Source organism: Corylus avellana, chromosome ca4 (genome assembly GCF_901000735.1).
Source record: "Corylus avellana chromosome ca4, CavTom2PMs-1.0".
In the NCBI taxonomy this organism is placed as follows: Eukaryota; Viridiplantae; Streptophyta; class Magnoliopsida; order Fagales; family Betulaceae; genus Corylus; species Corylus avellana.
The window spans coordinates 20,222,503-20,233,025 of record NC_081544.1 but is presented as its reverse complement, the minus strand read 5'-3'; the positions used below and the strand labels follow the sequence as shown (position 1 = coordinate 20,233,025).

At 33.9% G+C, this 10,523-nt stretch overlaps 1 protein-coding gene across 2 annotated transcripts; it reads left to right on the top strand.

The window, feature by feature from the left end:
* Positions 1 to 5,657: 5,657 nt before the first annotated feature.
* Positions 5,658 to 10,290, top strand: LOC132180034 (nudix hydrolase 25). Of its 2 annotated transcripts, none has more exons than XM_059592881.1 (6): positions 5,658 to 5,908; positions 6,542 to 6,592; positions 7,146 to 7,273; positions 8,279 to 8,376; positions 9,813 to 9,924; positions 10,008 to 10,290. In XM_059592881.1, exons 2-6 carry the CDS (start codon positions 6,577 to 6,579, stop codon positions 10,110 to 10,112), a joined length of 459 nt encoding a protein of 152 aa, XP_059448864.1. In that variant the 5' UTR covers positions 5,658 to 5,908; positions 6,542 to 6,576; the 3' UTR covers positions 10,113 to 10,290. The 2 variants fall into 2 exon arrangements, with proteins under 2 accessions (XP_059448864.1, XP_059448863.1); XM_059592880.1 differs by having other exon boundaries at positions 5,661 to 5,908; positions 7,181 to 7,273.
* The last annotated feature ends 233 nt before the right edge of the window (positions 10,291 to 10,523 follow it).

Here is a 10,523-nt window from a genome sequence, read left to right as displayed (position 1 = left end):
AATGAATTACTACCCAATTGACAATAATCTTCCAAACTTTCAATTTTTGCAATGTCTTCCATAAATTACCAAAAAAAAATAACAATGTCTCCCTTAAGAGTTAAGGCCAACAAAAAGACAAAATTGTTCCTAAATTTTTTTTAATAAAACAAAAATACTCCAATAAATTTGAAAAAAAAAAAAAAAAACCCCAAAAAATTTTAATTTTTTTTCTTGAAAAAAAAAATTACACTTCTACACACTGATTTTTTAATATATTTTTTTTAAAAAAATAGTTTTAGTTTTTTTTTTGAATTTTTTATTTATATTTTATGAAGGATATTTTGGTCATTGAATGTGGCATTTTTAACTGAGTAGTAGTTTGAGGGGGATATGTGGACTTTCCCCATTACTCAACAAAGGTAATTATTTTGGAGTTTCACTTGCAACATTCCCAAATCAATTAAATTAACTAATAATTGACTTGAAATACCGTACAAATTAACAATTATTAAAAATAGGGTCCAATTTGATTCTAACTAATCCTAAGGTTCAAATTACTTAGGGCTCGTTTGGTTTGTGGAATAGACCCATTGAATATAATGAATATTCTTAAGAAATAATCATTCTTTTGTTGGGTAAAGGTTTATTCATAAGAATAGTTCTTCTCATGACGTTTAGGGAGTGGCGGTAGCCTCCCCCGTTACTATCGGCAATGGACATGCCACCCTCGATGAGTCTCGAGGGTGGCCAAGACCACCCTGAAATCCATCGCACCACCTCCTGGGCACCTTAGGGGTCCACCCCAAGGTGCTATGGGGGTGGTGTGACCACCCCCAGGTCCTGCAGCGGGTGGTCGGCCACCCTTGCAATTCTAATTTTTTGTTTTAATTTTTTTAAAAAAAGAAGAGTGGATTTTCTAGTAATTTTGGTTCAATTCTAATTAAAATACATATATTACATAGGTTGTTACCAAACTATAAGGAATATGAATAACTATTCCATTATACTTTCATCTATTCTTAGTAATAATTATTCATTTTTCTAATGAAATACCCAATTCACAAGCCAAACGAGGTCTTAATGTCTTAACTGAGGTTTAAATAGGGGCGTTACACATGCTCCATTATCCATGCATATGACTTCATCTCGTTAAATCTCCTTTTTAAAAAACACTTTGTAAATCATGTTCTTAACATACATTACTATACATGAAATTACTCAAAAGACATTGCTCATATCACAATTTAATCCATGCGTGTATTCTATTTAGTACTTTCGCATACAAGGTAAAAGATACACAATAAAAACCATCTTATTCAAATCTAAACATTTGCACGTAAAACAGAGTTCAGAAGTGATGGCATAGAGATTTACTTACACTTTTGTTATTATTTCCCACCCATCGGTTCGAGTAATACTAGAAGTCACTCTTGTGTTCTTATTGTGTCACTTGAAGTAACTTCTAAAATTATCATTGATATTGTGATTGATTATTATTGAATTTTAATCAAATGATGCTTTTAAAGGATACCTCATTCTTAGAGTTACATAAGAGGGACACATGAGTGATTTATATAATTATTCCATCAATTCCTGTTCCATAAGTCACGTGTCGTCTCAGGGGCGGAACTAGGATTTGAGGAATGGGCGGACAGAATTTTTTTTTTTTTTTGGGTTGGGGAAATGGACGGACTCGTATAAATACAAAAGCATATAGATACACATAATTTCTTTATATGTATGTTTGTATAAAATAAAAGCATAAAAGTGTTACATCTAATCTCATGGCATCACAAATACATAATAATATAAAAAAACTAGCAAAATAGCATAGAATAAAAAAAAAATAGCAAAATAAATTAAACACAATTTATTGGGTCTAAGAAAAAAAATACCTTTGAGCGTTAACTATTTTTCGTAACAATCCCCACAAGCCCCAAATAACAAGAAGAGAAATGCTAAAAGTCGAGTCAAACAATGGTGCAATCATAAATGATTAAACCATTTAATTTGTGATGTCAAAACAAATATTATAAACCTAAATGAAGTCAAAATAACTATTCAAAAAACTGATTGTTGGTTTTTTTTTTTTTTTGATTGTTGGTTAGAAGTTACTCAAAGATTCCAAATCATTTAACTTTTTTCATTCACATATTCAATCAAAGTCCTAAATCCAATTGAGTTTTTAATTAGAAGCGAACTAGAATATAGAGGGAAACTAAATGAATTGGGTATTTTAGGTTTTTTTATATTGAAGGAGGGGGCAAAGTTTAAAAAAAAAATAAAAATAAAAAAAGAAATAAAGGGAAAACAAATATTATTTTTTGGGGGGGAGCAAAAATATAAAAAAATAATTAAAATGGACACATATATTATTTTGGGGGAGCAAAACTAAGAAAAAAAATTAAAAGGGGATACAAATATTATTTTGGGGGGACAAAATATCATTTTGGAGGGACAAATTTATAAAATGGGTAGATTTTTAAGGCAATTTAAGAAAATTTGGAAAGATTTTGGGGGGACATTCGTCCCCCCAACACAAGCTGTAGGTCCGCCCCTGTGTCGTCTACATCATATTATATTTATTAGGACTTATCCTCCTAACTGTTGTTGTTTTTTTTTTTTTTTCCCCTTGAAAGCCTGCATTTTTTTCACAACTCAAATAGCTTCGTTCAAACACGTCTTGTGACCGGTGTTCGAATGGATCACTCGGTGGCTTGAGTCGAATGGGGTTTGACCATTATACGACCGGGTCTCTCTGTGGCTTACATCAGCCGAGCAAAGTTTCACTATTTTACGATGAGAGCTCCCTATTTTAGACAAGTTCGAATGAGAGAATACTTAGCTTCGAGTATTTCATATGTAAAATTGCTCGAAATCCCCATTTTCCTTTCATAACTCCCCTTCTACAATCCCTATATTTCATCCTAACCAAAACATACTACTCAAAACATCAACTTTTTACGTAAAAATTTCCCTTCTTTCGATTAAACCTTAACCTCCCACTCTCATTGTTCAACAAGTTTCAAAACTGCATCTACACTTCTCCATAACCTTCACAATATCGTACCAACAATCACCCATCAACTCAAGGAAATAATAGTGGAGACAAGGCTGCAGAAACCCATACCTTGAGAGTTTCCTTTCCAAACTGTTCCTCTTACTTTCTTTCTCCTTATTATTATTCTTCTTTCCCTTATTCTCTTTCTCATCTCCCTCTCTCTTTGGCTCTCAAAACAAATGGAGGCAAACAAATTTCTTTTCCCATTGTCATGTCATTCTTAAATAAACTTTTTTTTAAAAAAATAAATAAATAAAATAAAACTATGCATTCGCATTCAAATGGATTATGCCACAATTCAAACAACATCGAGTCAAACACATTAAATTGCCATCGAGTTAGCGTCATGTTGCTACACGCAAAACAATTAACATTTGGAGATGTCATCTCGGTTGAGTAACACGTTAGCACATTTAAACGTGATATGACGCTCGACATTAAAACGTGCGTCAAATCAATCAACTCTGCATGTGACGAGATCCTAGCTGTCCATCTCAAATCGACAGCATGATATTAGCTTAACACTTGGAGATGCTCTGGTGTTCAAATCAAACAAGCTTATCAAAATCTAATAGTGATTAATCACAAGTACTTCAATGATAATTTTAAGAACTACATCGTTTTTAGAGTGACACAAGATAGACACAAAAGTGACTTCTAGCATTACTCATTTTTTTACGCTCCACGCTAAGTGACACATGGCACTCATCGGAACAAAACGTTTATAATGCTATGCTAAAATTTCTCCAAGTTTTCAAGCCTAGAATCATTCCTAGTTAACCAAATGGAAATGGCCCTGGGTCCATCAGTGCTAAATTATTGTCATTTGTGACGCATCCCATCCCATGTTAGTATTTCACCTTCTTTTAAATCTTATAATGGCATAAATTGCTATTTTATCTGGAGTGGTACATATATACAGCATATAGGGCTACTATACTCCCAGTCCCAACCCCAGCTCGCCCCAGGTACACCTTCTTAATTAAGAGTGAGTAAGAAGCAGGTGCATCTAGTATGAATGTACTAGCCAGTAGCCAACCACCCCTTTGCTTCATTTGTAACCAATCAGCCAGTTTATAAAATTACAATTTCATCTTAATTACCGTTTACACCCAAAAAATAAATAAATAAAAAGAAAAAAAAGAGGTCAGGTGACTCAGGTCCATTGAACAAGGTGGTTTTTTTGAAACTAACCATGATTAGTTTTTTTCGCCACCATTTTTCATGGTCAATAAGCACGTGCACATCCACGTTGATGTGAGCATGTTTAAAATGGATGGATGGATGGATGGACCCTTTTATAATTGTCTCTTGAATTACTACATGCAATTCTTTATATAATCATTAGGAAGGTGGGAATATAGATCCACCTACCTCAAACAGATAGACTTCACACTAATAGTGACGGAACTAACAATTCAACTCTAAAAGGACGGATTACATTCAATATATATATATATATAGGGTTGAGTTAGACTATGACTTAGTTGAACTTAAAGAAGCGCCTATAGTTCTCACCGTTTAAGCTTTTTTATACGGTTCTCAACGAGTAAGTATTACTATAATCACACTTAAATATAATAGTTTCAATTAATTTTTTAGGTCTATTATTTTTATTTAAAAAATAAATAAATAAAAAAAGAAAAAAAAAAAGAAAGCAAAGTCGCGAGAAGAGCCTTTTTGTTAAAGCCTGTTCCCAATGATATGATGAGTGTGCATGATAAAAGGGTTAATAATGGAAGGGAGCAGCAGATGCTTTTGATGAAACGGTGGTCCATCTTTGTCTTGCTCTCTGCCACTGACACTCAAAAGTCAACGGCCTCCCTCGCCCACTTCTTTATGCTTTTTCCTTTTCTTTCTTTTTTCTATCCCCGCTATCTGATTGACTACGTCACCATCTCCGTGCGCATTGCTATCATGCGCGCCGCCCCTCCCTTCATTCGGTTTTTATACCCAGAACTTTTCCCCCATTTCCTTATCATGCACCCTCCAATCGTTTCGGACATACAAAGGCCAATAAGTTACAATTTCGGCTTCAAAATTTCAGTAATATGAATATATTTTGCAAAAGAGTAATTCTATTTAATAAATTGCTTCTCTTATAAATAAAATTAAATAAAATTAGTTTTTTTTTTATTTTTACAAGTTTTTTTTTTCTTTTTTTTTAAGGGCATTTTTACAAGTGTTAATCTAAATACTAAGTTTTACTATCGAATAATGCTACAAGTTCTTTTTGTGTCACTTTTATGTTCCTTCAGGGATGATGTGACTCTTAAAATCACCACTGGACATGTGATCGATCATTATTAAATTTTGATTAAATTGTGATTTTAAAAACTATCTCATTTTTTAAGGAAGACAAAAATGACACAAAAAAAACTTATAAAATTACTGTTTACTGTTTACTGTTTACTATTACATTATCAAGTTGTATAAACTCTTTAGAGAATATTAAAAGAAACTTGCAAAATAACCAATGGAAAGAGCTCATGATAAGAATGTGAGGACACTCTGACGCTATTATTCCCCACCAATAAATTTAGTATTTGATAGGTACTAAAATAAACCAAATCCTGGGTGGAGGGGTGCGTAGGATAAGAGTTGCAAAATACTCAACCCGCACCGAAGCCCTCTGTGAGTCAGCCTTTTTGTCATAATCGGAGTCTGCTTCTCTATTCCCCACACAACACAAACCCCACTTTTTTCTTGTTGAATTTTCTGCAGTCATACCATTAACTCTCTCTCTCTCTCTCTCTCTCTCTCTCTCTCTGTGGTAGCTTCAAAGCAAAAGCAAATACAATGGAGGGTCTCCCTCCTGGTTACCGTCCCAACGTTGGCATTTGCCTCATCAACTCTGACACTCAAGTAACTCCTGCGCCTTTTTCTTTTTATTTTTCTCGATTTTTGTTGTGGGTTTTGATGATCAACTGTTTTTCTATTAGGATGAATTGTTAAAGTTCAATGGTGGATTTGCATGTAGAAAACTATAAAACTGAGCGTTGTATATCTGTTTACGAGGTTATAGGATTTTCTAGTAATGATTTTTGTCTTTGTTGGACATACTGTAAAGGAAATATTTTTGTCTTTGTTCGTTTTCTTGAAATTAGGATCAAATCAAGTTAAGTTATAGGTTTAAAAGAAAAAGAAAAAAAAAAAAATCAAGTTAAGTGATTTCCTGAGAATTCTGCATATATTTATTTAACTATGGAATTAGTGTTTGTTGCTGTTGACTGAAATTTCTATAGTCTGTACTTATCTATAATTAGAAATTTCAAACTCTGGCTGGAAATTATTACATGTATAGTTGATTTTGTTTTTGTTTTTGTTTTTTTTTTTGCCGGGGGGGTTTGAATTAAACACAATGCATTAAAAGGGTATTTACTTGATTTTATTACACGTTTGAGTGGAAGAAAAAACGTGGCCAAAAGTTCCGCAGTTAAAACTGCAGTAGAAAATTCAAGATCCACATTAATGGTAACTTTTGAGATTTTCTTGCAGATTTTTGTGGCTTCAAGATTGAATGTTCCAGGAGCATGGCAGATGCCTCAGGTGATACTGCATAGATGCTTTATTTGCTGTCAAAATACCATTTCTTAACATGCTTTTAGGGGGAAAAAGGGAGCAATTAAATGCACATCCCTGATTTGTCTTTGGCTATTTCATCCTAGGAGACATTTCCCACGTGATAAAACATCCATTACTAGTAGTATGAGCTCATGTAAGGAGAAACTCATTCCCCATGGCGTACCAAGTATTTGCCTAAACTTACCTGTAGAATGGACTGTCATAATCTGCTGTCTTTTCATGTAAGTAGAAACTCTTTCCCCATGGTGTACCAAGTATTTGCCTAAACTTCCTCAAGGCTACATCTAACATGGAGCCCAAAGGTGCAAGAGATGATCCATTACTAGTAGTACGAGCCTTGGGTTTACTTGGAATCAGCAAAACCCTTCCTCAAGGCTACATCTAATATAAGATGATCCATTAGAAGTATTTTGGTCTCAACCACTACAGAATTTGACTTTCTTTTGCATCGTGTTGCATTGTTCTGTAGATTCTCAATTTTTACCCAACATTTGCCTGTAATGTGAACGTATTGCAGCTGACTTTAATTGGCTATGGGATCTTCAATCTCAGGGGGGTATTGAAGATGGTGAAGAGCCCAAATCTGCAGCCATTAGAGAACTACGAGAAGAAACTGGAATTGTGTCTGCTGAAATTATTGCCGAGGTTTGTGGGGGAAGAAGTGCTTCTTATGCTTCATTTTGCTGTTCATTTAGTTCAATACCAGTATAGCACTTGCATGCTTCCTATGTTTTCTTGTGTTTTTATGCTCGGATGATTCTCTTTCTTTCATTCTTTGTATCTCTAAGCTCTATAAATAAGCATAGAGATCTTAAAACTATATGAATTATTGATTATTAAGTCTGTGAATTCCACCGAGATGTCAAAAACTATATAGTTCCTTGTTTTTCAAAAGATAAGTAAGACTAAGGACTAAGAACAAAGAAGATAGAATATTCCAAGATTTGTTTGATGGAAACAGCTATGTACCTCTATGGAATTGTGGTGTGTTCTTTGAGAAACTCTTTGACGGAGTCCAGCAGGTTTTCAAATTCGACAGTTGGGTATATGTCTTACTCTGTTATTTTTGCACTTATCGACTGTGTGATGAAGATAACCTCATGTTGGACGCATGAGAAGGAGCTGATGATCACGATACCAAGACTCATCTGTTTGAAGTTTTATCATTTATCTAATAATGTAGTGTTATACGCGTCTACTATTCATTTGCTTTATTTACGTTTATCTAAGATGTTACTTTCTGTTGTTTAAGTTTATTAATAAGTTCTACTGCCTATATATCAATGTAATTGAACCATTCAGATTATTATGCAATAAGTTGAAATTTCCAGACTTTATAAGAGATGAGAGTTCTCTGTTGGCGGTGGTGAGACTCCATTGTGTGGGTGTGTGTGTTGTCTTCTGTGTTTCCTCTTTTTTTACAGAAATTCCGTGAGTGTGCTGCGTCACTCTTCGACCATTTTGTGAAATCATTTTGATGGAAATGGTAGAGTTTTATAATTTTACTGCAGGATAAAGCAGTCTCTTGGATATTCAAGAATATATGATATGGTTTATCTAAATATGTTGCTACCCAAATTTATTATGTTGGGTGGAGTAAAGAAAGGATAGCTTTTTTCTTACTAATGATTCTGGTTTTGTTGCTAACAGGTTCCAAATTGGTTGACTTATGACTTCCCTCCTGCTGTGAAGACCAAAGTCAATCGTCTGTGGGGAGGAGGGGAATGGCATGGGCAGGCACAAAAGTGGTGCGTCTTCTTTTTCTCACAGTCAAACACATCATGAAAGGAAGAATGTGTCTGTTTCTTAATTTAGCAATTTGATTTTTCTGTACCTAATGTAACTATATCCTTTTGAAAACTAGTGATGAGATGCACCTTGCACCTGATGAATTTCAAGGCCTGGTTTCTTTGACATTCTTCTCATTCCCCAATTATTTTCTATTTCCCAATTTTATTAGAATGGTTTTGTCTTTTCTTGTTGGCCTTTGTTTGGATCTCAGAAACAACTAAGGGTAAGGAAAATTGTCAAATTGCCTAAAGGCATAGCTTTGTTTCTTAAGCATTTAAGCAACTCTATTCCCCTGGGTCTTTCTCGGATCTAAATGTAGGGTATGTTTTTCCTAGATATATTAGTTGTGCTCGTTACATATGTGAGAATTGACCTATTTGCATTTCTTATTTGATAGATGTGTTGCATGTTTGAAAATCCAGTTAAAAGTGTTTTTTTTTTTTGTTTTTAATCTTTAATTTATGATTGGAAAACAATGCTCGTGTCTGCCATAAACTCTTGATTTCCCTATATGCCCCAACAGAATCTACCAGAAAGTTAGTGCAGAAATTTGCCCATTTAAGTGAGCTATAAAGTTAATCCAAGGAAATGAGAGATTCTGATAATCAAGATTTAGTTTTATTAGATTTTATTGGCTATACGATTGTTTAAATTCATCTCAGATATGCATAACTTTAAATATAAATTATATTAAGGTATCCAGTTTAAGTAGAATGCAGGTGGCTACAAATTTATATCTGAAATTAGTTATCAAAATTTCCTTAATTTAAGTTGCACGTAGCAGAGATACAGGCTCTCATCTAGACTAGTTTATTTGTGTTATATGTTTTAATGGATGGAAAGAAGTTTTAACTTAAGGTTTCAACTAGTTTGCCAAAAAATACTTTTCCCAAGGCTGTTTAGACTGTAAAGATCTGACTCTTGATTAGTTAATTAACTAAGATTTTCTCAAGGTTGCCTTCTAGGTTATGTTTGCATGCTTAGCAAATTGACATATTACCTACAGTTATGGTGAATGTAATTTTCATTTTGCATGTTGTTCGATGTACTTTGCTAATTCTCCTTGCTCAAAGATGTTGTCACGTATTATTGAGGTGATAAATATCACGTCTTTTGACAATATCTCAACATGTTTAACTGTCAATTATTGTTATTTATCTCATTATGAATTCTTATAGTACCTTTGGGTTTGTCTAGCTTACTAATAGTCTTCAGTTTTCAGGCTCCCCATCTCAGTCAAAAACCAATACATACATCTATATATAATATACAAGTGAAACTTATTTTTATGTAATTTTCAGGCAATCAGAATGCAGTTCATTTTCTTTTTATGTAATCAGGTTTATGACCCAATACTTTGTGCCACCTAACAATGAATTTGGACACTTGACAGGTTCCTTATGAGATTAACAAAAGATGAGAGTGAGATCAACCTAGCCACTGGTGAAGCAGAACCAGAATTTGCTGAGTGGAAATGGGCAAACCCAGAAGATGTTATTGAGCAGGTGTGTGTTACAGATGCTTTCTTTGAAATATGATGTTCTTTTGAAGGACTTGGTGTAACATATTGGGATACAACTATTTACAGGCAGTGGACTATAAAAGGCCAACGTACGAGGAAGTTATGAGTACCTTCAAGCCTTACTTCAATGGAAATGCAATATCCACAAAATGTAAATCGTCTAAATGGTGAAAATGCTGTTGGTTTTGGACCTAGTGGGTTCTGTAGCTCCGTAGTTGTGTCCATGATTTACTCATTTTGGATTTAGTAGAAGTTTGCTCTTTAATTGTATATGGAAATGAAAGTCAGAACTTAAAATTAAATGGTTGCTTTGTTGTAATAATAAAATCTGTCCAAATATTTAGCTTTATTTATATATTTTTTTTCAGTAGGAGGATTGATTTGCTCTTTCGTGACTCCTTTTCTCACTTGGGACATCTCTTCAGCGTCAATCTCGGCCTTTCCGTGACTTCTTGGTTTTCAAACCACATCCAATATATATATATATATATATATATATATATATATATATACATTTCCTCAAAATTCAGGCTTATGTTGACATTTTCCCTTCCATCTAGCGCCAAGTGGTGAGGTGGGTCC

Excerpts from the sequence above, each read along its gene's own strand:
- LOC132180034 (XM_059592880.1), top strand. The coding sequence starts at position 5,843 with ATGGAGGGTCTCCCTCCTGGTTACCGTCCCAACGTTGGCATTTGCCTC. Across the intron at positions 6,593-7,180 it reads GAGCATGGCAGATGCCTCAG|GGGGGTATTGAAGATGGTGA; the intron begins GTGATACTGCAT and ends CTTCAATCTCAG. Across the intron at positions 8,377-9,812 it reads CATGGGCAGGCACAAAAGTG|GTTCCTTATGAGATTAACAA; the intron begins GTGCGTCTTCTT and ends GACACTTGACAG.